The following is a 27,817-nucleotide window of genomic DNA, read 5'->3' as shown; positions in this document are numbered from 1 at the left end:
CACCCACACACCTACCACCCCCTCACCTGTTATTACCCGACCCCATCCACGCTCCTCTCAGCCGGTATCCCAATCACCTTTCGTCGTGTGTTGTTGAGTCTCATTGACAATAAAGCGCCAAGTTGAAACAAAAGGCCTTCCCTCCCGCCTCGCCCCGCCTGTCTGTGGCAGCGGCCGCCCACTCAGTCGGGGAAACTTCTACATCGATCGCCTCCCGTTACGGGACCTGCCGGCTGGCGATCGGTTTCGTGCGTAGCGGCTGTGTGACGAGGTCCTCAGCCTTCGGCGGAAGGGATGTGGGGAATGATGCCGTCTCCGCGAACCGTGAGCCAGCTGCTCCTCCCGCTGTCTCAGGAGCCGCCGGCCGGCGTGAGGCGACGCCGCTCTCCCTCTCTGCTCGCCGCCTTCCTCCTCCTCCTCCTCCACAACGGCTCCATTGCCCTGGGTGAGGAGCGCAGCGCCCCAGGGATGGGAGGCGCCGGGGGAGGGGGCACCGATGGAGCGTAGGGAGGTAGAGGGGGGTGGGGACACTGAGGGAGGGTGGGCAAGAGAGGGAAGAGGGCAACTAGGGAGGGAGGGGAGGGTAAAGGTCAGGAGGGAAAGGGAGACCTCGCTGAAGGAAGGTGGAGAGAGTAGCACCAAGGGAGGGTGGGGAGGAGAACTGAGGGAAAGTTAAGAGGGGAGGGGAATGGGCACCGATGGAGGATGGGGAGGACAGGGGAGTGACATTGAGGCAGGGTGGGGAGTGAGCACCAAAGGAGGGTAGAGAGCTGAGGGGAAGGGTGCCAATGGAGGGTGGGGAGGAGGGAGTGCCAATGGAGAGTAGTGGAGTAGGCACCATGGGAGGGCAGGGGGTTCCAAAGGAGAGGGGAGAGGGCATCGAATGGGCATGGGAAGGGAAGGACGCACTGTGAGAGAGCAAGTAGGGAGGGAAAGGAGTGGATTGAGTATCGTTGAGGGGATGGCAGAAGGGGAGGGGTCATTGGGGATGGTTGTGTGGGAAAGGAATTAGGGTGCCAAAGGTGTGTGGGGAGGGAAAGGGGTGCTAAGGGTGGGATGGAAGGCTGAGGAGTGGAGTTGTGGGAGTGCAGAGAGTGGGGAGGATAGAGGGCATGGAGATTGAGAGGGGAGGGGGCCATGGGTGAGTGGGTGGGGAGGGACTGCCAAGGATGTTTGGAGAGGGAGGGAAGTAGTCACCGAGGGTGGGTAGGGAGAGAGGGGGTGGGTGGAGAGTTGGGTGTGGACGGTGAGGAGAGATGTCTGTGGGGACAGGTGTTGAGGGAAGGGCACTTCGATGGCAAGGAGGGGTTTGGGTGAAGAGGCGGGTGGGGACGTGGGCATCAAGCTGAGGAAAAGGAGGGTGCCGAGAGTGGGGGTGAAAGGTCAGCAGCACCACCACCAAATCCCAACTATTGGAGTTTTACGGTGGGAGGGAGAGGTGGCTCTGGAGGAGTGGCACCTTTTTGCTGTCAGAATGGTGTGGTATCCACAGAAGGGAGAGAAAAATTTGTTCTTTCAGTTTGATTAATTTTAAGGTTTTAAAATGAACCATTTCACTCTCACAAATGGTTAATGGATCGATTATTATTTACTTGCCAGGAATGCACATCGGTCAAGTGACTTTCTCTGGTAAAGGTTTGGAGTTCTCAATGGCTACCCTGCAGTTTGCTTACACTGGCGAAGTAGCTGTTCGCTTTGATTATGCCACAGGAAAGATTGTGGCCATCAATCCACTGTAAAGTCTTTCGTGGACGATCTGAACTGCAATCGAAAGATTATCATAGATGTTGCCCGCTATGTTAATGACATGCCTTTTGCCATGGAGATCGTTCACCAGGCTGTTCAAGCTCTGACGGGTAAGTTTATTTTCACAAAAAAAAAAAAAAATCTGCAGATGCTGGAAATCCAAGCAGCACCCACAAAGTGCTGGAGGAGCTCAGCAGGCCAGGCAGCATCTATGAAAAAGAGTACAGTCAACGTTTCGGGCTGAGACCCTTCATCAGGACTGGAGAAACAAGTTGAGGAGTCAGAGTTAGGAGGTGGAGAGGGGTGAAGTAAGGAGCTGGGGAGTTGATTGGGAAAAGAGGTGCAGGGCTGGAGGAGGAGGAATCTGATAGGAAAGGATAGAAGGGCATGGAAGAAAGAAAGGGGGGAAGCACCAGAGGGAGGTGATGTGCAGGTAAGGTGAGAGAGGGAAAAGGGAATGGGGAATGATGAAGTGGGGGGGGCATTACTGGAAGTTCGAGAAGTCGAGGTTCATGCAATCAGGTTGGAGGCTACCCACGTGGAATATAAGATGTTACTCCTCCAACCTGAGTGTGGCCTCATCCTGAAAGAAGAGGAGGCCGTGGCATGGGAGTGGGAAGTGGAATTAAAGTTTTGTTTTCAAAGCGATGTTCAAGCAGGCTGTGTGGCAGAGGCTGACAGAGAGGGCAAAACAAGGGAACACATGCACCAGTCCTCAAAGAGGAATCAGAAGTGGAGGGAGTGAGCAATTTCAAGTTATTAGGTGGCAATATCTCTGAGCATCTATCCTGGGTCCTACATAATCAGGCAGTTACAAAAAGGCACGACAGTGACTACATTTCATTACGAGTTTGAGGAGATTTGGTATGTCAAAGATGCACATAAATTTCTACAGATTTACCGTGGAGAGGTATAACTGGCTGCACATGGGGGTAGGGGGTGTAGATACTGCAAAGGGTTGAAAGAAGCTGCAGAAAGTTGTGAACTCAGTCATGTTCCATCATGGGTACGAGCCTCCTTAGCATTCAGGAATCTTCAAGGAGTGATGCCTCAAAGACATCAGCTGAGAGTATAGTACAGAGATCAGCCCTTTATCATTAAAGCAAAGAATGAGTTTTTCCCACAACATAGCAGGTGGTAGACCAAGAAAAGAGGGAAATGTTTCCTTGACAAAGTGGCGAATCTGCAGGTATTAAAAAAATGATTATGCGGAAGGCTATATTTACTGCACAGTTTATCAAAACTATCAATATGTTAACAGTGTACAAATCCTTAATGCGCACAAGACCGTTCAAACCCCATTGTTGCAAAGATGAATTGATTGTGGAGGGAAGAAATAGATGGTTTCTATGAATGGGACCCAAAACTGAAGCTGATGTGAACTTACAGTGGAGCGAAATTGATTAAAAATTTTGACGGTGGAGAGCATGACTGAGTTAGATGTGAATTGAGAGGATTTCAATGGTAAGGAAGAATACAGTAAAGCTGGGAGAGACGAGGAGTGGCAAGACCATGTCCCAAGCGGGCACCAGTTTATATCTGGCTGGTGGAGCCAAAATAATACCTTTTGAATGTTTGATGCCCAGTAATAATGAATAAAGCTAGGAAGACCCATTCCACTTATGTCACGACCTCTTTGGAGAGTGCGCTCATTAACCCTTAGGACCGTATTTTCCCAAATAAAGGAGGTTATACCTTGGCCGACTGATTTGAAGGGTAGCTTAGATAAGAAAATTGGCAAGCACTGGAACAAATAAAGAAATCTGGGAAGTATAGTCATTTTCACTGATTGAATTCTCCCAGCTATAGTAAGGGGTAAACTGCGCCATCTTTCAAAATCAGCCTTCATTTGGCTAACCTGAGACCTGTAATTAGCTTCAAACAGAGATGTAAAAGAGCAAGTAATGTGCATTCTTAGGTATACAAAACTATCTTGAGATAAAAGAAAAGGCAAAGATTCCTGTCGGATCTCTAGGGCCAAGTTATTAATGGGAAATCATTTGCTTTTTTGAAGGTTCAGTTTATAGCCATAGAAGGCTCCAAATTGACCTAATAATGACTCAATAGCAGGACTGCTACTTGCAGGGTTGCTAATGTAAAGTAAGAGGTTATCAGCATATAGGGATACACGGTGTTCCACGTTCCCTCTCCTAACACCTTGAAATAATGTAGTTGACTTAAAGTGCAATAGAAAGAGGCTCAATTGCAAAAAGAAGAGGGGACAATGGGCAGCCTTGGTGCGTGCCACGTGTTAATGGGAAATAGTCAGATCGAAAATAATTTGTCTGTATACACGCTAAAGGCAAGTGATATAATAGCTTAACGCAGGCTACAAATATTCTGCCAAATCCAAATTTCTCCAAAACACTAAACAAGTATACCCACTTCACTCTATCAAACGCCTTCTCCGTGCCCAAGGAAATAACAACCTCCGGACTCGGAGAAACACTGGGTGAGTAAACCACGTCAGCCAGTTGACGGATATTAAAAAAAGAATGGCAATTTTTAATAAAACCTGTTTGATCATCTGAGATTATCTTGGGAAGGGGGCGTTCTAAACGGCACGCAAGCACTTCACCAAAATTTTCACATCCACATTCAAAAGTGAGATGGGGCGATATGATCCACATTGAGTCGGGTCCTTGTCCTTTTTAAGAAGAAGTGAAATAGATGCCTGTGAAAGAGTAGGGGGTAAGGGACCATTCTCCAAAGATTCCTGAAACACTTCTAGAAGGACCGGTATGAGCTTATCCTTAAATTTCTTATAAAATTCTATTGGATAAACATCAGGACCTGGGGACTTACCACTCTGCATAGCCATAATGGCATTATTAATCTCTTCCTGCCCAAGAGCCCAATCTAAATTCTCCACCTCCTCTGGTTCCTTTGGTATTTCCAAATTATCAAAAAAATGTTCCATATTCATTATATCTGATGGAAACTCTGAGGCATATAGAGAGGAATAAAAAGTTGCAAAGATGTTATTAATCTCTTTTGGATTGCTTGTCAAGCTTTGGTGCGTGTCTCTTATCTGGGGAATAAGTCGTGATGCAGCTTGACTCTCCCATAAGCCGGCTCCCCCTGTCACCATTTTCATAATAGAGGCAACGTGTCTTAAGAATTAATTGTTCTGATAGGTTTGTAGAGAGAAGATTAAACTTCGCTTGCAAATCAGCCCAGCTTTTATGTAATTCTGCAGTGGGTGCCTCAGAATATTGCCTATCCAGGTCCAAAATAGATTGCGATAACACTTACATTTCCTTCCCATGCTCTTTATTGGCATGTGAAGTATAAGATATTATTTGACCCCTCAAGTAAGCTTTTAAAGTTTCCCAAAGTAAGGAGTACGATACCGACTCAGTTTTGTTGGTCTGGAAAAATGTGTCAATGTTAGACGATATATAACTACAAAATTTCTCATTGGAAAGCAAAAGGGGGTTAAGTCTCCACAGAGGCTGTTCTCTAATGTTTAAAGGAAAACATAGGTCCAGTTTCACGGGCGAGTGATCAGATATAACTATAGCAGTGTACTCAATTTGTCTAATCATTGGTATCAAGGAGCTCTCTATAAAGAAATAGTCTAGCCTGGAATAGGAGTGGTGAACATGAGAAAAGAAAGAGAATTGCCTAACTGATGGATTCAAAAATCTCCAAGGTTCCATATAACCATTTTCATAGAAAATAGGTGCAGGAGTAGGCCATTCGGCCCTTCGAGTCTGCACCACCATTCAGTATGACTATGGCTGATCATCCAACTCAGAACCCTGTACCTGCCTTCTCTCCATACCCCCTGATCCCTTTAGCCACAAGGGCCATATCTAACCCTCTCTTAAATATAGCCAATGAACTGGCCTCAACTGTTTCCTGTGGCAGAGAATTCCACAGATTCACCACTCTCTTTGTGAAGTAGTTTTTCCTCATCTCGGTCCTAAAAGGCTTCCCCTTTATCCTCAAACTGTGACCCCTCGTTCTGGACTTCCCCAACATCGGGAACAATCTTCCTGCATCCAGCCTGTCCAAACCCTTTAGAATTTTACACATTTCAATAAGATCCCCCCTCAATCTTCTAAATTCCAGAGAATATAAGCCTAGTCGATCCAGTCTTCCATCATATGAAAGTCCTGCCATCCCAGGAATCAACCTGGTGAACCTTCTTTGTACTCCCTCTATGGCAAGAATGTCTTTCCTCAGATTAGAGGACCAAAACTGCACCCAATACTCTAGGTGTGGTCTCACCAAGGCCTTGTACATCTGCAGTAGTACCTCCTTGCTCCTGTACTTGAATCCTCTTGCTATGAATGCCAGCATACCATTCGCCTTTTTCTCTGCCTGCTGTACCTGCATGCCCACTTTCAATGACTGGTGTACAATGACACCCAGGTCTCGTTGCACCTCCCCTTTTCCTAATCGGCCACCATTCAGATAATAATCTGTTTTCCTTTTCTTGCCACCAAAGTGGATAACCTCACATTTATCCACATTAAATTGCAACTGCCATGAATTTGCCCACTCACCTAACCTATCCAAGTCACCCTGCATCCTCCTCACAGCTAACACTGCCGCCCAGCTTCATGTCATCCGCAAACTTGGAGATGCTGCATTTAATTCCCTCGTCTAAGTCATTAATATATATTGTGAACAATGGGGGTCCCAGCACTGAGCCTTGCGGTACCCCACTAGTCACTGCCTGCCATTCTGAAAAGGTCCCGTTTATTCCCACTCTTTGCTTCCTGTCTGCCACACAATTCTCTATCCACATCAATACCATACCCCCAATACCGTGTGCTTTAAGTTGGCACACTAATCTCCTGTGTGGATCTTGTCAAAAGCCTTTTGAAAATCCAAATATACCACATCCACTGGTTCTCCCCTATCCACTCTACTAGTTACATTCTCAAAAAATTCTATGAGATTCGTCAGACGTGATTTTCCTTTCACAAATCGATGCTGACTTTGTCCGATGATATCATCGCTTTCCAAATGTGCTGTTATCACATCTTTGATAACTGACTCTAGCATTTTCCCCGCCACCGATGTCAGGCTTAATGGTCTATAATTACTCGGTTTCTCTCTCCCTTCTTTTTTCAGAAGTGGGGTTACATTAGCCACCCTCCAATCCTCAGGAACTAATCCAGAATCTAAAGAGTTTTGAAAAATTATCACTAATGCATCCACTATTTCTTGGGCTACTTCCTTAAGCACTCTGGGATGCAGACCATCTGGCCCTGGGGATTTATCTGCCTTTAATCCCTTCAATTTACCTAACACCACTTCCCTACTGACATGTATTTCCCTCAGGTCCTCCATCGCACTAAACCCTCAGTCCCCTACTATTTCCGGAAGATTATTTATGTCCTCCTTAGTGAAGACAGAACCAAAGTAGTTATTCAAATGGTCTGCCATGCCCTTGTCCTCCATGATCAATTCACCTGTTTCTGACCATAAGGGATGTACATTTGTCTTAACCAATCTTTTTCTTTTCACATATCTATAAAAGCTGTTAAAGTCAGTTTTTATGTTCCCTGCCAGTTTTCTCTCATAATCTTTTTTCCCTTCCTAATTAAGCCCTTTGTCCTCCCCTGCTGGACTCTGAAATTCTCCCAGTCCTCCGGTGTGCTGCTTTTTCTGGCTAATTTGTATGTTTCTTCTTTGGAATTGGTACTATCCCTAATTTCCCTTGTCAGCCACGGGTGCACTACCTTCCCTGGTTTATTCTTTTGCCAAACTGGGATGAACAATTGTTGTAGTTCATCCGTGCGATCTTTAAATGCTTGCTATTGCATATCCACTGTCAACCCTTTAAGTATCATTTGCCAGTCTATCTTAGCTAATTCATGTCTCATACCTTCAGAGTTACCCTTCTTTAAGTTCAGAACCTTTGTTTCTGATTTAACTATATCACTCTCCATCTTAATGAAGAATTCCACCATATTGTGGTCACTCTTACCCAAGGGGCCTAGCACAACAAGATTGCTAACTAACCCTTCCTCATTGCTCAGTACCCAGTCTAGAATGGCCTGCTGTCTAGTTGGTTCCTCGACGTGTTGGTTCAGAAAACTATCCCACATACATTCTAAGAAATCCTCTTCCTCAGCACCCTTACCAATTTGGTTCACCCAATCTATATGTAGATTGAAGTCACCCATTAGAACTGCTGTTCCGTTATTGCACGTTTAATGCCATCCCCAACCTCACTACTACTGTTAGGTGGCCTGTACACAACTCCCACCAGCGTTTTCTGCCCCTTAATGTTATGCAGTTCTACCCATATCTATTCCACATCCTCCCGGCTAATGTCCTTCCTTTCTATTGCATTAATCTCCTCACTAACCAACAATGCCACCCCACCTCCTTTTCTTTCATGTCTATCCCTCCTCAATATTGAATATCCCTGAATGTTGAGCTCCCATCCTTGGTCACGCTGGAGCCATGTCTCTGTGATCCCAACTATATCATATTCATTAATAACTATCTGCACATTCAATTCATCCACCTTGTTATGAATGCTCCTTGCATTGACACACAAAGCCTTCAGGCTTGCTTTTACAACACTCTTAGCCCTTATACAATTATGTTGAAAAGTGGCCCTTTTTGATTTTTGCCCTGGATTTTGTTGCATAAACATTGAGAAGGCCTTTGCTATACCAGAAAATGTTCCCCTAGAGCTAGACCTATCAAGCAGTGGGTCAATAGCACAGGTCAAATCTCCTGAACAGGTTAGCTGGTGTGTATTCAGGTTAGGTATTAATGACAAAACCTTATTTGCAAAGTGGACCATCCCAATTAGGGGCATAAACATTTACCAAAATGACAGGTATCTGAAAATGAGATCCAGAGACTATAATAAAACGACCATTAGGGTCACTGATTACATCAGATGGTGTAAACTGCATTCTATTGGTGATTAATATTGCCACCTCCCCTGGACCTACTATTAAATCTGGAATGAAAAACCTGACTAATCCACGCTTTACAAAGTCTATTATGGTCCTCCACTCTTAAATGTGTCTCTTGTGGAAATAGTATATCTACTTTTAATTGTTTCAGATGAGAGAAAACTTTAGCTCTTTTAACAGGACCATCGAGCCCCTTTACATTCCAAGAAGTAAACCTCACAGGGTGGACTCCATCAGCAGCACTCATGTTAACCATATCAAAAGACAAACAGGACCTACAATCCAAACAGTGCGAGGGCACAAGCTGCACACAATAATGCACAATGAAAAGAAAGTCTGGCCAATCCATAACACACAAAACAATAAGCTGCCATGGAAATACCCCAAAACACTCCCCCCCACCCCTTTACACAAACAACAAAAAAACCCAATTAACCCCCGAAAACTAGATCTACCTCCCCAACTGAGGATGATAGCAGGCATTACCAAACAAAAAATTTCCAAAGCGTTCCCCATACAACCAAACTTTCAATCTAATCTAGGGTGGCTCCCCTCCTTAAAATTTATACCGTCACTTATTCTACCTTTAATATATATAGGCTAAGGATAACACAGGTCAAGCAAAACATCTCAAAAAAACTAGGAAACTAAATGCCAGAGATACAAATCCCGAATGTTTACATTTTGCTGGTTGAAAGTTTTTGTTAATCAGATTCCGCAGCACAGCAGTTCGACCCAATTGTGTTCCTCAAATTAAAATGGAAAAAAATGAACAAAGAAGTGGATTGCGAAAATTAACAGTTTGCCTCGGCAGGAGGCCCCTTCAATGCTGCATGAATAACCTAAAAAAAAGTCATTGCTCTTCTCGTTCTTCTTCTCCCCGGTGCGAATGGTAAAACTCCTTGGCCGCCTCTGGTGAATCGAAATAATGTTTTTTACCTTCATGCATGATCCGGAGCCAGGCAGGATACAAGAGGCCAAACCTGACCCCTTTCCCGTAAAGCAGGGATTTCACCTTGAAAGCTGCTCATTTTTTCCCCAGCTCCGCACTAAAATCTTCATGAAAAAACACACGATGTCCACGGAAATACAGCTTCTGCTTCCATCTATTGATACATTGCTTATCTTAAAGAAGTGAAAGAGAACCAGGAACGTTCTTGGTCTTGTTTGCTTAGCTTCAGAGACACCGGATGGTTTAGGCCTGCCTCGGTGAGCACGCAAAAACACGAGAGGCCTTGGGAAGAAATTTGTCCCCAGTACTTTGTCAGGAAACTCGGTCATAAATTTAACAGGGTTCGAACCTTCCAAATTTTCAGGAATGCCGACCACTCTCAAATTGGATCTCTGCGACTGATTTTTGAGGTCATCTAGCTTTCCCTTCAGAAATGCATTTTCACTCTGCAACGCTGCAATGGCGGCTTCGGCGCTCACCAGCCAGTCACTGTAATCATTCAGGCCATCTTCAACCTCACGAATGCGTTCGTCGTGCGACTGATAATAAGACATAATTTGTTCCATGGTAGCATTCACTGGTGACAAAGCATCTTCAAGTTCTCTGTTTAGGGCAGAATTCCCCACTTGCATCATGTCAGTAAGAAGTACTAAACAAAGCCTCTCCAAGTCATCGGGCAGTGCAGGTCCAGGTCCAGCAACGTGCAACAGCACCATTACTGTAACATCAGCTTTCTTGCTCGAGGCTTTGCTATCTTTTTCTCCAGTTTTACTTCGAAGGTACATTTTATTTGCCATTTCAGTGTCTAGCAACGTCCCAAGTTGTTCACAATGTTAAATATTCAGTTATCTTGAGCATACGGCAAAGATAAACAGGTAGATTTTCAATAAAAATTGGGAGCCACACTCACACGCACCCAGTCACTCCATGCTCAACCTGGAAGTCCCAAAAGTCGACATTTTTAAATAAGCATTTTTTCTTCTCCCTTATTCTGAATTTTGATAATTTCTTCTTGCAAGCTCCCTTTCTGTTCTTCCACCTTGCAAAGGAATGGGCTAATTACCCAATCTGAAATTTCTGGATTTTTCCAATCCTTGAATCAATTCTGAAAATCTTTCTTCGGTGACTGCAGGTGTAAGGAGCACTCTTGCAAATCACTACCTGTGAAAGAGAGTGCCATACTTTCCATGCAGGGAAACTGAGAACATTCTTCTCCCAATGTTTTGTTTACATATTTCCAATTTTCTGATAAAAGTGGACACTGCATTTTTTGCCTGGATTAAATTGAAGTTTTCACCCTGCAGTTTCATATTTAGAATATTCAGTTTGTCATACAGATTGGCTTCGTTTGCCACATCTCCATATAGAAGTTCAATGTTGTTGACTTCCACCAGTGTCATAAAGATCAAAGAAATGTTTTAAGCAGCAGCCTTTTGACAGCCAATACACTTCAGTGTGAAGAAGCATGCGTTCAATCTCTGCATTGTTATCTTGGCATAAATGGTGAAATATTCTGCTATTTAATGGATGAGCTTTAATTTTGTTGATAGCAGATATTACAAGAGTCATGCTTGAAAAAACTCACGAGCTGAAGTTTTTGGCTGCGAGATGTTGACGATGAATTACACAATGGATTGCAAACAGACTTGGAATTTCTTTTTCATTAATGCCACTAAACCGGGCATGGCAACCTGTCATATATGGTGCTCCATCTCTTGTACAAGAATTCATGTTCCTAATTGAAATACTTTCATCCTCAATATACATTTTACAAACTGTACATATGACATTAGCAATGCCGCATTGCCTTACACTGTTGACTCATCCAGTTGTATCCCAAATTCTGTTTTTTTGTGACTCTGTGCAAAGTTGATATTCCACGTCTGCACTCATTTCATCAATACGATGAGCTATTGCATAGAGGAAATTATTTTAAAATACTGGTTTCCATTTTGAGAACAGTGGTGAGCACTTGTCATAAAGCCGGCATTATTAATCTTTCACCAATTGTATGAGATTTTCCACACCTTGCTATCATTTTGGAAATTATATAAGAAGCAACGAGACCACAAACAAGGTCATTTCTTGGCAAATGACTTGAGTGTGCAATGGTTTTGCAATGCTTCTTTCATCTTCTAGAACCCAGTAATACCATAAGTAGCCTTTTCAGGGTGTCTTTTTGCAGAAGCGTTCCTGCAATCTTGATGGTTTCATGGATTCATTAGACAGTACAGTATTACAAATAGGAAACATGGGGCGCTGCTGATCTAATGGGATGGAATAAAACCATATTCCAGGTATGTAACTTTGTATTGACACACTTTGTGTAATTTCTGTTTCTTAGCAGGATTAGAATCCAAAGCTTCACCGCCTTCAAACTTGTAGAGATCGCACCGTACATACTTAACCATTGTTAACGGGGCTAAATTAAAATAAAAAAATTAACACCACTGGGAATGCCTATCGGATGCTGACGGCAGTGAGTTGACACGGATGGAACGGTGGCAGCGGTATGCAAAGGAACAGCGAGGCAAAGGTGAAGACGATCACAACTGCAAAAATTACATTGACAAGGATTCAGATTGGAATCGAATGTTAGTCGGGACAGAGCTTGTGTTTGGGAGGCTATCTTCTTACTATTCCAGTTAGCACAATTGACCAATCAAGTAAGGTCTCGTAATCCCCAAAGATGGTTCTTGACCGCACATATGAAGCTGAGGTCACTTTGAACACCTCAAGAGGATTCCTCAGTGTTGACGGGTTCACTGATTGACTCTATTTCTCCATTTGGTTCCGGCCAGCGCTGTATCGTTGCGTGACCCGTTTTCCATAGATCTGTTGCGAAGGTTGAGAGGGTGTACTTGACCTATCAACTATTAAATTGCACGAACTCGTTCCGTGCTGCCAGTCAAGGGTAACTGTTGGACAGCCTGTTTGTTAATTTATGCATCCCCAATAATGTCTGTTTGGTTGGTAAGGTTGGATGAGATTGTCAGATTTCAGACTTGTTGTGATGACGGTGCTCACCGCCTGCTGAGCTGTGGTTCTTCCTGTGTGTTCCAGTGCCTCATCCTTTTTGTCGGAAGTGCCTAGTCTACTAATGGTCGGTCAGGTCTCGAGCCTCAAGTAGGGGTGTCACTCTTCCCCCATGACATCATACAATACCGCACTCCCCTTGGGAATCACTGCTGCAGCTCAGTCACTTTGAGGTGTGACATGTTGTACGTTCAGAGATGCTCTTCTGCACACCACTGCTGTAACACATGGTGATTTGAGTTACTGTCCTCGTCCTGTCAGATTGAACCAGTCTGGCCATCCTCCTCTGACCTCTCTCATTAACAAGGTGCTTTCACCCACAAAACTGCCGCTCGCTGGATGTTTTTTCTTTGTCGCACCGTTCTCTGTGAACTCTAGAGACCGTTGTGTATGAAAATCCCAGGAGATCAGCAGTTTTTGAGATACTCAGACCACCCCATCTGGTCCATGGTCAAAGTTAATTAGATTGTATTTCTTCCCCATTCTGATGTTTGGTCTGAACATCAACTGAACCTCTTGACAACGTCTGCATGCTTTTATGCATTGAGTTGCTGGCACATGATTGGCTGATTAGAGGTTTATATTAATGAGCAGGCGTACCTAATAAAGTGGACACTGAGTCTATGTCATTGATATCAGACCTGATTCTGATATGCACTAACCTGTAACTAATTAACCTCACCATGCAAATATTCATTTCTAAGTATTTCCACCTTACGGAAACTTTGGGTTACTGACAGTTCTTGGAACACTCGTGACTTGGGAGTGACTGAAAGAACCATACCGCTGGTGAGAGGCAGATGACCGGGGACAGTTTCTAAACACAAAAGATTCTGCAGATGGTGGCAATCCAAAGCAGTTCCGGATTGCCTCACACTCACACTCTCACACACACACACACACACACACACACACACACACACACACACACACACAAATTCAGCAGGCCAGGCAGCATCTAGGGAGGTGAATAAACATAGGAACAGAATTAGGCCATTCGACCCATTGTGTCTGTTCCAGCATTCCGTTATGGTGGAATCTCAAGGTTGTATACTTTATACTTTATTGTCGCCAAACAATTGATACTAGAATGTACAATCATCACAGTGATATTTGATTCTGCACTTCACTCTCCCTGGATTACAAATCAATAGTAAATACTAAAAAATTAAATTATAAATCATAAATAGAAAATAGAAAAATAGAAAGTAAGGTAGTGCAAAAAAACCGAGAGGCAGGTCCGGATATTTGGAGGGTACGGCCCAGGTCCGGGTCAGGATCCGTTCAGCAGTCTTCTCACATAAAGTATATCGTACACATGCTTTAATAATAAACATACTTTGAACTTTGAAATTCCGTTGCTCTTTACTTTTTCTGATCCTGTAACCAAGTTCAGCTTCAATGTATTTCTGTCCACTGCAGCGAAGCCGACGATCACAATAACCTCAAGACACCTGAAGAACAGAGAGAATAACTTGGCCCTGACATGCCAAGTGCATGGATTTTATCCCAAGAAAATCCACGCAACGTGGCTGCGGAATGGTGTGGCGATCGATCAGGAAGTGCTAATGACGAAAATTTTACCCAACCAGGATAGGATGTTCCAAGTCCGGCTACAGGTCGAAATTGACCCCGGGAAGGGTGACACTTACACTTGTGAAATCGAGCATCTGAGCGTCCCTGACAAGCTGCATGCAGTTTGGGGTAAGGCTCAGTGTCTGAGTAATTTGGGGTCCCGTGTACTGGTGATGATCTGGTTCACACTCTGTCCAACACTATATTATACACTCAGTGGCCACTTTATCAGGCACCTCCTCTACATAATAAAGTGACCATTGAGTGTAAGGTCGTGGTCTTATGCTGCTGTAGCTCATCCGCTTCAAGGTTGGAAATGTTTGCGTTCAGTGACGCTCTTCCGCACACCAACGTTGTATCAGGCGGTTCTTTCAGTTACTGTCGTGTTCCTGTTAGCTGGAACCAGTCTGGCCATTCTCCTCTGAAATCTCACTAACAAGGCACTTTTGCCCACAACTGCCACTCAGTAGATGATTTTTTTTTTTTGTTTTTCACACTGTTCACTTTAAACTCTCGAGACTTGTGCCTGAAAATCCCGCGAGCTCAACAATTTCTGAGGTACTCAAACCACCCCGTCGTGCATCAGCATCGTTCAAAGGTACATTTATTATCAATCTATGTATTCAGTATTCAACTCTGAGATTCATCTTCTCCAGACAGCCACAAAAAAAAAGAAATCCATGGAAGTCATTCAAAGATAAACGTCAACCCTCACCCTCCACTGCACAAAAAAATCAAAACTTAACAAGAACATCAACCCCCCCAAACCCCCACCCTGCAGGAAAAAAGTCAAAATGCAACAAGAACATCAACCCACCAAAACCCCACTCCCTCACGTAAAAAACTAACAAAAACATCAAGCCCTAAACCCCCTCCCCTGCACAAAAAACTAACAAAACATGCTCTGCAACAATAAGGTGAAAGAACAGGGGAAAACACAGAATATAAAAATCATAATACTGAAAAAGTCTATAGTCCAATCCATAAATTCAGAACCTTGGTAATGTCCTCTGACTAACAGCGGGAGAGAGAGAGAGACCACTCAAACACAGAGGCCTTCCTGCCAACAACAGTGAGTGAAAGGCACCACACAAACTCCTCTCACAGCAGAGAAATCCATCCCTGCAATCAAAAGGCAAGCAGTTGCCTCAGATTCAATCTTCCTCGACACTTTAATCGGCAAAACGGAGTCGATTATTGGCCCCTGCCTTATCTTTAAGCTGCTTCACCTTGAGGCTGTTTGAGCTTCCTGGAATCTTCCCGGAGACAGCAAAGCACTAGATCACTCAATTGATCTCCAAACTGTAAATCACAGGCTCTTAACAGTTTCAGAAACACAGTTAAGATGAAAAGCAGACGTAAAAGAAATGAAATAAACAGTTTCATGGACTATCTGGTAGATGTCGACCAGGAGGACGTTGTACACAGGAGCCATCTTGACTAGATTCCATGGTGAAAGTCACTTGGATCACATTTCTTCCCCAATCTGATGTTTGGTCTGAACAACAACTGGACCTCTTGGCCTTGTCTGTATGCTTTGATGCATTGAGTTGCTGCCACATGATTGGGTGATTTGGTTCACATTTTCAACCCATTCAGGTTACGATTGTTTCGCAGGAACAGAATCCTGCTGTAACCTGGTGAGGACCAGTATCTCCCCTTTCTACATCAGTCATGGAGTAATACAGATATGGGCCCTTCAGCCCAACTGGACCATGCTGATCACCATAAGATCGTAAATTATAAGAGCAGAATTAGTCCATTTGGCCTAGTGAATCTGCTTTGGCATTTCATAGCTAATTTATTATTCTCTCAACCCCATATTTCTGCCTTCTCCCCGTAACCTTTGACACCATTAATAATCAAGAGCCTATCAACTTCATCTTTAAATATACCCAGTGACGTAGCCTCCAGAGCAGTCTATGGCAATGAATTAAGGGACTTACCTAACAAAATTCCTTCTCACTTCTGTTCTAAAGGTATGTCCTTCTATTCTGAGGCTGTGTCCTCTGCTCCTAGACTCCCCCACGAGAGGAAACATCCTCTCCACGTCCACTCTATCTAGGCTTTTCAGTATTTGATAGGATTGAATGAGATTTACATCCCCACCCCCCACCCCCATCATTCTTCTAAACTCCACCAAGTACAGGCCCAGAGTCATCAAATGCTCATCATATGTTAACCCTTGCATTGTCAGAATCATTCTCATTAACCTCATTTGGACCCTCTCCAATATTCAAACTGCGTAAGACCAATCTCTTATGAAGCCTCAGCATAAAAGAATGGTAACACTGCACTTGCCTTCCTTACTCCTGACTCAACCTGCAAATTAACCTTTAGGGAATCCTGTTCGAGGACCTCCAATTCCCTTTGCACCTCGGATTTGTGTTTTCTCACGGTTAATACTTTCCTCCCTGGGATCATTCTCATAAACCTCCTCTGGGCCCTCTCTAAACCTGGTACATCCTTTTTAGATAAGAGGCCCGAAACTGCTCATAATACTTCAAGTGAGGTCTCACCAGTACCTTATAAAGCCTCAGTATCACGCCCTTGCTTTTATGTTCTAGTCCTCTCAAAACAAATGCTCACATTGCATTTGCCTTCCTCAGCACCGACTCAAGCTGCAAATTAACCTTTAGGGAATCCTGCATAAGTACTCCCAAGTTCCTTCGCACTTCTGAGTTCTGAATTTCCTTCCATTCAGAAAAATAATCTACGCCTTTATTCCTTCTGCCAAAATACACTTCCCGATACTGTTCCATCTGCTACTTCTTTGCCAATTCTCCCAATCTAAGTCCTTCTACTGACACCCTGCTTCCTTGACACTACTTTCCCTTCACCTGTGAAATGCTGTCCGCATGTTAACCCTTTCGTTCCCAGGATCATTTCCTGTGAACCTCCTCTGAACCCTCGCCAACGCAAGCACATCTATTCTCAGATAAAACTGCTCACAATACTACAAGTGCGGATTTGACAAATGCCTAATGAGGCCCGGAGAGTGATGGGCAGTTCTAGGGCAGTGGTCCCCAGCCTTCGGGCCGCGAAGAATGCAGGTGTGCAGCGGTAGCCAGAGCGCACCCAGCACGTCTTTGAGAAAAAAGCCGAAATAAACAAGCTAATTAATTTGGTGCCATCTGGCATGTAAATGTCAACCCAGATCAGAGGCTTTTGGCTTCATCCCTCCCCCTCCTCTCCTATCATTTCGGGTCTCCTCCTCCCCCTCCCACTCTCAAATCTCTTACTATGTCTTTTTCCCGTTAGTCCTGACGAAGGGTCTCGACCCGAAACGTCAGCTGTACTTCTTCCTATAGATGTTGCCTGGACTGCTGCGTTCCACCAGCATTTTGTGTGTGTGTTGCTTGAATTTCCAGCATCTGCAGATTTTCTCGTGTTTGCGTTTTTAGAATCACATACATTTTATTTTACTTATTAATTGAAGGGCATAATTAAATACAGCACAACAAAGAAAGTCTTGCTAGTTTCATAAACTTTTTCTTGTCTGTCTTTATTACGAATCCATTGCCTGTAAACGTCATTCAGCTGAAAGATACTTCTTAGCCCTGATCAGATCATCTAAATGTTCCACTTGTAGTCTGTTCCCAGATTTACATATGATTTAATTCAAAAAACTGAATCCACGTTCGCAGTGAGCACTAAAGAAAATTCCAGCTGCACAGCTACGAAGGGTATGTGAGCGGGAGCATTTCAGTAACTGCGCAGCCACACATCTGGACGGCTTAGATGGAACAGGGATAGGGTGTCGAGCAGATGGATTCAGAAGGGTGGCTACAGAGAATGGGAGTGATGTGTGGGTGCGCAGGGAGGGGGAGAGGTAATGGACTTAAAAGGGTGGGTGCATTAGGTGTTGAGAAGGTAGATGCAGAGGGTGGGGTGAAGAATGGTGCAGAGGGTGGAAAGAATGAGACAGTTGCAGAGCATGGGATTCAGGTGTGGGTGCATTGAGTGTGTGTGTTACTGGGTGGTGCAGGGGTTGGAAGGTGATTACAGATGGTGGGACTGAAGGGTTGGAGTACTGGTTGAAGCTAACCAGGTCTGTGCAAAGTGTGAGCAGGTAAATATGGAGTGAGTGATGAGTGGGGGTGCTGAGGTTAAGGGGGTGGTTTCAGAGATTTGTGCTGAAGGGGTGTGTGTGAGGAGGCAGTGCAGACTGATTCACAGGGGGTGAAGAAATGGGTTCAATAGGTGGGGGGGCAGCATCGACTCAGACTATGAGAGGCCTGCGTCCGGCATTTTTCATGTCTTACAAGGCACAGATTGGAAGTCTGTGTGGGGCGCCACTCCTCGCACAGACTAGAGCAATGTGTGATTAAGTGCCTTGCTCAAGAGCACAAACACGCTGCCGCAGCTGAGGCTCGAACTAGCAACCTTGAGGTAACTAGACGAACGCCTTAACCACTTGGCCACATGCCCATCATGCAATAGGTGAGAGGGAATAAATGGAAGGAGGACTTGGTTTATGATGGGGGATGGTTATCAAGGTGCCTGGGGGATTAGTGGCAAATGTGGGTGGGAGGGACAAATGGGAGGGGATGGCGTTGGGTGTCACTTAAATGGAGGGAATTATGGAGATTGCTTTTGCCTCCTCCTCCTCCTCCTTCCTAACCTTGCTCACTTTGATCCTCCTCATTTCCACCTTGCCAAATCCTGAACAGCATACTTAGGGTGAATGTGCAGTCTTTTTCCCAGCGTTGGGGAATCAAGAACTAGAGAGTGTAGGTTTAAAATGAGAGAAGAGAGATTCACTATGAGCCTGAGGTGCAACTTTTTCACCCAGAGGGTGGTCAGTATCGGGATCAGTTTAAATCATAAGTTTCGTATAGGACACAATGAGAGAGTGAGCGATTTCAAGTCCTGGGTGTCAAGATCTCGGAGGACCTAACCTGGTCCCAACATATTGATCCAGCTATAAAAAAGGCGACACAGTGGCTATATTTTATTAGAAGTTTGAAGAGATTTGGTTTGTCACCTAAAACACTTTAAAACTTCTGTAGATATACTGTGGAGAGCATTCTGACAGGCTGCATCACTGTCAGGTATGGTAGGGGGCAGGTACAGGACCGAGAGAAGCTACAGAAAGTTGTAGAATTAGTCTGCTCCATCTTGGGTGCTAGCCTCCGTAGTATCCAAGACATCTTCAAGGAGCGGTACCTCAGAAAGGCAATGTCCATTATTAAGGATCCCCATCACCCACAACATACCCTTGGCTCATTGTTACTGCCAGGAAAGAGGTACAGAAGCCTAAAGGCACACACTCAGCGATTTAGGAACAGCTTCTTCCCCTCTGCCATAAGATTCCTAAATGGACATTGAAAACATGAAAACTACCTCACTTCTTTTAAATATATATTTTAATCTATTCAATATATACATATACTTCTGTAATTGATTTACTTGGTTGTTTAATTTTCTTTCTCTAAAATCATTTATTGCCGCTGCTAATATACACCGGTGAAAATAAACCTGATTCTGATCATTTGTAGCTTTACAGCGGCAGTACGGTGCATAGATCATAAATTAGTGCAAAAAAAGAGAACAGTGTTCATGGATTCATGAACTGTTCCGAAATCTGATGGCAGAAGCTGGCTCTTCAGCCTCCTGAACCTCATCCCGACGATTGTAATGAGAAGAGGGCTTGTCCCAGTTGGAGAACTATGTGTGTATATATCCGTATAGAACATAGAATAGTACAGCACAGTACAGGCCCTTCGGTCCACAATGTAGTGCCAACCCTCAAACCCTGCCTCCCATATAACCCTCACCTTAAATTCCTCCATATACCGGTCTAGTAGTCTCTTAAACTTCACTAGTGTATCTGCCTCCACCACTGACTCAGGCAGTGCATTCCACGCACCAACCACTCTCTGAGTAAAAAACCTTCTTCTAATATCCCCCTTGAACTTCCCACCCCTTACCTTAAAGCCATGTCCTCTTGTATTGAGCAGTGGTGCCCTGGGGAAGAGGCACTGGTTATCCACTCTATCTATTCCTTTTAATATCTTGTATACCTCTATCATGTCTCCTCTCATCCTCCTTCTCTTCAAAGAGAAAAGCCCTAGCTCCCTTAATCTCTGATCATAATCCATACTCTCTAAACCAGGCAGCATCCTGGTAAATCTCCTCTGTACCCTTTCCAATGTTTCCACATCCTTCCTGTAGTGAGCCGACCAGAACTGGACACAGTACTCCAAGTACTACCCTCATCTATATGCCTGGTCACCTCCTCAAAGAACTCTAAATGATATCATATCCGTTAAATAGGGGCCGTGGACAATTCTGATTTGATGTAGAGGGATGTGAAAGCACAGAGGAACATCTGGAGAAATTTCTGAAACACTCGTTCGCTGCTGTCGTTACTGTGTGGTCGGGAACCTTTCGGAGGGTAGGCCTCAAAATCCCCGGTTTGCCTGCTGTTGGCGACCAAGATTGAGGTCGAATCGTTCGGACAGAGATGGCGTTCAGTACTCGGTGTCGGAGAGCTGATCAGAGCTTGAAGTTTTCGGATGACTCAGAATCGGACTGTGGTCGGCATGGCAGGGAGAGTTCTTCCTTCTCCCGTCTGCGTGAGATGTGGGACATTTGAGAGACTTTGAACTTTTACTGTGCTCATGGACTACTTCATCAGTTATGGTATTGTTGCAGTGTTGTAACTGTATGTTATAATTATGTGGTTTTGTCAGTTTTTTCAGTCTTGGTCTGTCCTGTGTTTTGTGATATCACTCCGGAGGAAATATTGTATCATTTCTTAATGCATGCATTACTAAATGACAATAAGAGAGGACTGCGTGTCTTCATAATCTAATCCATAAATGCCCATAGATCCTATCTCTAAGAATCTTTTCCAACAGCTTTCCCACCACAGACGTAAGGCTCACAGGTCTATAATTACCCGGACTATCTCTACTACCTTTTTTGAACAAGAGGACAACATTCGCCTCCCTCCAATCCTCCGGTACCATTCCCGTGGACAACGAGGACATAAAGATCCTAGCCAGACTCAGCAATCTCTTTCCTCGTCTCGAGGAGCAGCCTGGGGAATATTCTGTCAGGCCCTGGGGACTTATCTGTCCTAATGTATTTTAAACTCCAACACTTCCTCTCCCTTAATATCAACATGCTCCAGAACATCAACCTCACTCATATTGTCCTCACCGTCATCAAGTTCCCTCTCATTGGTGAATACCGAAGAGAAGTATTCATTGAGGACCTCACTCACTTCCACAGCCTCCAGGCACATCTTCCCACCTTTATCTCTAATTGGTCCTACCTTCACTCCTGTCATCCTTTTGTTCTGCACATAATTGAAGAATGCCTTGGGGTTTTCCTTTACCCTACTCGCCAAGGCCTTCTCATGGCCCCTTCTTGCTCTTTTCAGCCCCTTCTTAAGCTCCTTTCTTGCTACCCTATATTCCTCTATAGACCCATTTGATCCTTGCTTCCTAAACCTCATGTATGCTGCCTTCTTCCACCTGACTAGATTTTCCACCTCACTTGTCATCCATGGTTCCCTCACCCTACCACTTGTTATCTTCCTCACCGGGACAAATTTATCCCTAACATCCCGCAAGAGATCCCTAAACATCCCTATACATGTCCGTAGTATATTTCCCTGCAAAAACATCATCCCAATTCACACCTGCAAGTTCTAGCCTTATAGCCTCATAATTTGCCCTTCCCCAATTAAAAATTTTCCTGTCCGCTCTGATTTTATCCTTTTCTATGATAATGCTAAAGGCCAGGGAGCGGCGGTTACTGTCCCCCAGATGTTCACCCACTGAGAGATCTGTGACCTGACCCGATTCGTTACCTAATACTAGATCTAATATGGCATTCCCTCTCGTCGGCCTGTCAACATACTGTGACAGGAATCCATCCTGGACACACTTAACAAACTCTGCCCTGTATAAACCATTGGAACTAATCAGGTGCCAATCAATATTAAGGAAGTTAAAGTCACCCATTATAACAACCCTGTTATTTTTGCACCTTTTCAAAATCTGCCTCCCAATCTGCTCCTCTGTATCTCTGCTGCTACCAGGGGGCCTGTAGAATACCCCCAGTAGAGTAACTGCACCCTTCCTGTTCCTGACTTCCACCCATATTGACTCAAAAGAGGATCCTGCTAAATTACTCACCCTTTCTGTAGCTGTAATAGTATTCCTGCCCAGTAATGCCACCCCTCCTCCCCTATTTCCCCCCTCTCTATCCCTTTTAAAGCACTGAAATCCAGGAATATTGAGAATCCATTCCTGCCCTGGTGCAGCCAAGTCTCTGTCATGGCCACAAACATCATAATTCCACAAACTACGAGGGGAATTGATTGAGGCAGGCAGGACAGCAGCATTTGAAAGATACATGGATAAGAAAGATTTCAAGGTGGGGGAGAGGGAGAAGAGGGGACGGCAGGGAGTGCAAACAGGGTAAATGATGTGTGCCAAATGTGGACAAGTAGTATTGGTTTGGATGTGAATCTTGGCCAGCATGGACCAGTTGAGCTGAAGGGCCTGTTTCTATGCTGTATAGTTCTACAGAGCTTGTTGAGGCATTGATGTTGTGATGTCTAACATGAGAGGAAAGAGATTGAAACTGTAACTGGTAGATGCAATCTGCAACTTTGGAGATAGAAGTCACCTTGTCTTAAGTAACTCATTCCCAACTCAGAATGGCTTTGACTGTTAAACTATCCTTCTAATTTGTGTTTATCTGGAATGCACATCAGTTAGACAATCTACTCCAGCACAGCTTCGTGGTTCTCGAGAACGGACCTGTGACTTGGTTATAACGGCAAAGATGTCACCTACTTTGATTTATCTGCGAGTAAATTCGGGGCCAGCGTTTCACTTTGGAAGCTTTCATCAGAGGCCTGAACCACTGCAACCCCCTGGCTGTCATTGAAGTCAACCATACCAAGCCTTCGTCCCTTTCATTGCAGAGAGCGTTTACCAGAATGTTCTGACCCTGAATTGTATGTGGTTAACTGGATGATTGAATACAAGCTCACGTCGAACAGAGGAAGTTATTTTGACCTTGGACTGCAGCCAATTCTACAAGTGCCGGGAACAGTGTCCCCACCTTTTTTCTTTAACAAAAATACATTTACTATAAATTCAAGCCAGTGATAGTACTATTATTTCAGAATCAGGTTTAGTATCACCGATATAGGTCATGAATGTTGTTTTGCAGCAGCAGTACATTGTGATACATAATATTGATAGATACAGTGCCATAAAGAGTATTCATACCCCACCCCCGCAGAAGTTCCATTTTCTATTAAAACACAGTGGATTTAATTTGGCTTTTTTATACTGATCAACAGAAAATAACTCTTTCGTGTCAAAGTGAAAACGTATCTCAACAAAGTGATCCAAATTAATTACAAACATAAAACACAAAATAATTGACTGCATAAGTATTTACCCCCTTCAAGTCAGTATTTAGTAGATGCATCTTTGGCAGCATTTACAGCCTTGAGTCTGTGTGGATAGGTCTCTATCAGCTTTGCACATCTAGATACTGCAAATTTTCCCCATTCTCCTTTACAAAACTGTTCAAGCTCTGTCAGATTGCACGGGAGTAGTGAGTGAACAGCTCTTTTCAAGCCCAGCCGCAAATTCTCAATTGGATTGAGGTCTGGACTCTGACTTGGCCACTCCAGGACATTAACTTTGTTGTTTTTAAGCCACTCCTCTGTAACTTTGGCTTTATGCTTGGAGTCATTGTCTTGCTGGTAAACAAATTTTCTCCCAGGTCGTAGTTCTCTTGCAGAATGAATCAGGTTTTCTTCCATGATTTCCCTGTATTTTGCTGCATTCATTTTACCCTCTACCTTCACAAGCCTTCCAGGGCTCGCTGCAGTGAAGCATCCCCACAGCATGCTTCACAGGAGGGATGGTGTGTTTTTGAGGATGTTCAGTGTTTGGCTTATGCCAAGCACAGTGTTTAGTCTGATAGCCAAAAAGCTCACTTTTGGATTCATCAGACCATAGAACCTTCTTCCAGATGACTTCAGAGTCTCCCACATGCCTTCTGGCAAGGTCTAGCCAAGGTTTCATGTGAGTTTTTTTCAACAGTGGATTTCTCTTTGCCACTCTCCCATAAAGCAGTGACTGGTGAAGCACCCGGTAACAGTTGTTGTAAGTGCAGTCTCTCCCATCTCAGCCACTAAAGCTTGTAACTCTTCCAGAGTTGTTGTAGATCTCTTGGTGGCCTCCCTTACTCGTCCCCTTCTTGCATGGTCACTCAGTTTTTGAGGACGGCCTGTTCTGGGCAGATTTACAGCTGTGCCATATTCTCTCCATTTCTTGATGATCAACAACTGCACTCCAAGGGATATTCAGTGACTTGAAAATTTTCTTGTATCCATCTCCTGACTTGTGCTTTTGGCGGAGCTGCTTGGAGAGTTCTTTTGTTTCATGGTGTAGTTTTTACCTGGACACTGGTTCACGAGCAGTTGGACCTTCCAGATATAGGTGTATTTTTACTGCTATCAATTGAAACACCCTGTCTGCACACAGGTCTTCAAAAACAGAAAACAAATTACGTGACTTCTAAGACTAATTGGCTGCACCAGTGATGATTTGGTGTGTCATAATAAAAGGGGTGAATAGGAAGTTTATACAGCTTAACACGTGGCTAATGAGTTGATGTAGGAGGAAGCACATAAGATTTTTGGATGACCATGCAAGAAGGGGACGAGTGAGGGAGGCCACCAAGAGATCTATGACAACTCTGGAGGAGTTACAAGCTTTAGTGACTGAGATGGGAGAGAGGGGAAGGTGGAATCTGTGCAGAAGAGATGGTTTACCCCTGAAAGGGAAGGGGACTAATATCCTAGTGGGAAGGTTTACTAGTGCTTCAGGGTGGGGTTTAAACTAGAGTTGCAGGGGGATGGGAACTAGAGTGCCAGAACAGTTAGCGGAGAGATTGTTGAGACAGATGTTGGTAAGACCTCAGACTAAGTCAGGATTTGAAAGGTTGCATGTCCTGAAATTTAATTTTACTTTACTTTATTGTCGCCAAACAATTGATACTGGAGCCTACAATCATCACAGTGATATTTGATTCTGCGCTTCGCGCTCCCTGGAGTACAAATCGATAGTAAATATTAAAATTTTAATTATAAATCATAAATAGAAAATAGAGAAGGGAAAGTAAGGTAGTGCAAAAAAAATTAGAGGCAGGTCCGGATACTTGGAGGGTACGGCCCAGATCCAGGTCAGGATCCGTTCAGCGGTCTTATCGCAGTTGGAAAGAAGCTGTTCCCAAATCTGGCCGTACGAGTCTTCAAGCTCCTGAGCCTTCTCCTGGTGGGAAGAGGAACAAAAAGTGTGTTGGCTGGGTGGGTTGTGTCCTTGATTATCCTGGCAGCACCGCTCCGACAGCGTGCTGTGTAAAGTGAGTCCAAGGACGGAAGATTGGTTTGTGTGATGTGCTGGGCTGTGTTGCCAATCTTCTGCAGGTTCTCCCGGTCTTGGACAGGACAATTTCCATTCCAGGTTGTGATGCACCCTAGAAGAATGCTTTCTACGGTGCATCTATAAAAATTAGTGTGGGTTTTAGGGGACAGGCCAAATTTCTTTAGTTTTCTCAGGAGTAAAGGCACTGGTGGGCCTTCTTGGCAGTGGACTTTGCTTGGTTGGACCAAGTCAGGTCATTTGTGATATTGACCCCGAGGAACTTAAAGCTTTTGACCTGTTCCACTTGGGCACCACCGATGTAAGTGGGGTCGTGCGGTCCGCTACTCCTTCTGAAGTCAACAACCAATTCCTTCGTCTTGCTGACGTTGAGGGATAGGTTATTGTTTTCGCACCATGCCATCAGGTTCTTAATTTCCTCTCTGTACTCAAACTCATCATTACCCAAGATATGGCCTACAATTGTAGTGTATTCAGCAAACTTATACATTGAGTTTGATGGAAACTTGGCTCCACAATCATGGGTGTACAGTGAGCTGTGTATATTTCAATGCAAGAAGTAGCGTAGGAAAGGTGGATGAGCTTAGGGCATGAATTAACACTTGGAGTTATGATATTATAGCCATTGGTGAGACCTGGTTGTAGGAGGGTCAGGACTGGCAGCTCAATATTCCAGGGTCTGTTTTAGATGCAACAGAGTAGGATGGTTTAAAGCAGGAGGGCTGGCATTACTTGTCAAAGAAAATGTCACAGCAGTGCTCAATCGAGACAGACTGGGGAACTCGTCTAGTGAGGCACTCTGAGAAAAAAGAAAGGTATGACTATGTTCATGGGACTATATTACAGACGACCCAACAGTCCGAGGGATTTAGAGGAATAAATCTGTAGGGAGATCACAGACAGTTTCAGGAAACATAAGGTTGTTATAGAAGGTGATTTTAACTTTACACACATTGACTGGGACTCCCATGCTGTAAAAGGACGAGATGGGATAGAGTTTGTCAAATTAGGGCAGGTGACAGGAGTTTGTGTAGGTCAGTGTTTCTGAACAGGTTTTAGCCTAATGCCCTCCTAAAGCACCTTTATACTTACCACAATGTACTTTCCAGCACCCCCATAGCATAATAACATGTCTACTATATGCTAACATGAGAAAACTGATTCTTCTTTAAATTCTTATTTGTCTTACACTGTACCTACACACTGCACAGCAGCTTCGATATCAATATGAGCCTTGACCTTGAAGGTTTTTAGCAAGAGTTGAAATATCTGATTCAAGTTGTGACAGCAAAAGCCTTAAGTCCCCACATATAACAATGACCAAGCAATTCTGCTTTTGTGAATTTGTGATTCACTGCAATGAAGCATCTTTCAACAGGGTAAGAGGATGGAAATGCAATGAAGAGCAGTTTGGCTCTTCTCCAAAGACCATGAAACTTTCTATGACAGTGTAGCCAAATATCACAAAAGCCGACAGTTTTGAAAAGCATTTTTGCTTTTTCATCACACTGAATTTTGATCATTTCTTCTTGCGAGCTCCCTTGCTGTTCTTCCACCTTGCAAAGAAATGGGTTAAACACCTGGTCCGGAATTTCCAGATCGTTCAAATTGACTCGGAAAATCCTTTTTCAGTGACTGCAGGTGTAAGCAGTACTTTTGCAAATCATCATCTGTGAAAGGGAGAGCCATACTTTCCATGCAGGGAAACTGTGAGAATATTTTTCACCCAATATTTTGCTTATATATTTCCAACTTTCTGATAAAAGTGGACACTGCACTTTTTGCCTGGATTAAATTGAAATTCTCATTTATATTTAGAATGTTCATTTCGCCATATAGATTGGCTAGGTATGCTAAATTTCCATGTAGAAGTTCAATCTTGTTCCCCAAGCTCTTGTCTACTTTGAGCAAAAATTCAGCCACAGTGGCAAAAAGGGAGGAGAAGATGGTGGCGCGATGCAGCGCGTGCGGCCTCTCTGGTGAAATGATATCGTATTTGTTAAATAGGGGCCGTGCACAATCCTGATGTGATGGAGACGGACGTGAAAAGCATGGAGAAACATCTGGAGAACTTCCGAAATGCCTGGTTTGCTGCCGCTGCTACTGTGTGATCGAGAATCTCCAGAGGAAAGGCCCCAAATCTTCGGCTTTGCCTGTTGCTGGAGGCCGGGGCTGGGGTC

General features: G+C 44.2%; 1 protein-coding gene across 1 annotated transcript; it reads left to right on the top strand.

Annotated features, from left to right (window-relative positions):
* The first annotated feature begins 209 nt into the window (after nucleotides 1–209).
* LOC140190122 (DLA class II histocompatibility antigen, DR-1 beta chain-like) lies at nucleotides 210–27,817 on the top strand. Its single transcript, XM_072246619.1, has 4 exons — nucleotides 210–445; nucleotides 1,600–1,856; nucleotides 14,053–14,334; nucleotides 27,645–27,817. Exons 2-4 carry the CDS (start codon nucleotides 1,808–1,810, stop codon nucleotides 27,746–27,748), a joined length of 435 nt encoding a protein of 144 aa, XP_072102720.1. The 5' UTR covers nucleotides 210–445; nucleotides 1,600–1,807; the 3' UTR covers nucleotides 27,749–27,817.

This window comes from Mobula birostris, chromosome 29 (assembly GCF_030028105.1).
Source record: "Mobula birostris isolate sMobBir1 chromosome 29, sMobBir1.hap1, whole genome shotgun sequence".
Classification (NCBI taxonomy): domain Eukaryota; kingdom Metazoa; phylum Chordata; class Chondrichthyes; order Myliobatiformes; family Myliobatidae; genus Mobula; species Mobula birostris.
Note: the sequence above shows the minus strand (reverse complement) of the source record. Positions and strands in the feature narration are given on the sequence as shown.

Excerpts from the sequence above, each read along its gene's own strand:
- LOC140190122 (XM_072246619.1), top strand. The coding sequence starts at position 1,808 with ATGCCTTTTGCCATGGAGATCGTTCACCAGGCTGTTCAAGCTCTGACG. Across the intron at positions 1,857-14,052 it reads GGCTGTTCAAGCTCTGACGG|CGAAGCCGACGATCACAATA; the intron begins GTAAGTTTATTT and ends TGTCCACTGCAG. Across the intron at positions 14,335-27,644 it reads CAAGCTGCATGCAGTTTGGG|GGGCCGTGCACAATCCTGAT; the intron begins GTAAGGCTCAGT and ends TTTGTTAAATAG.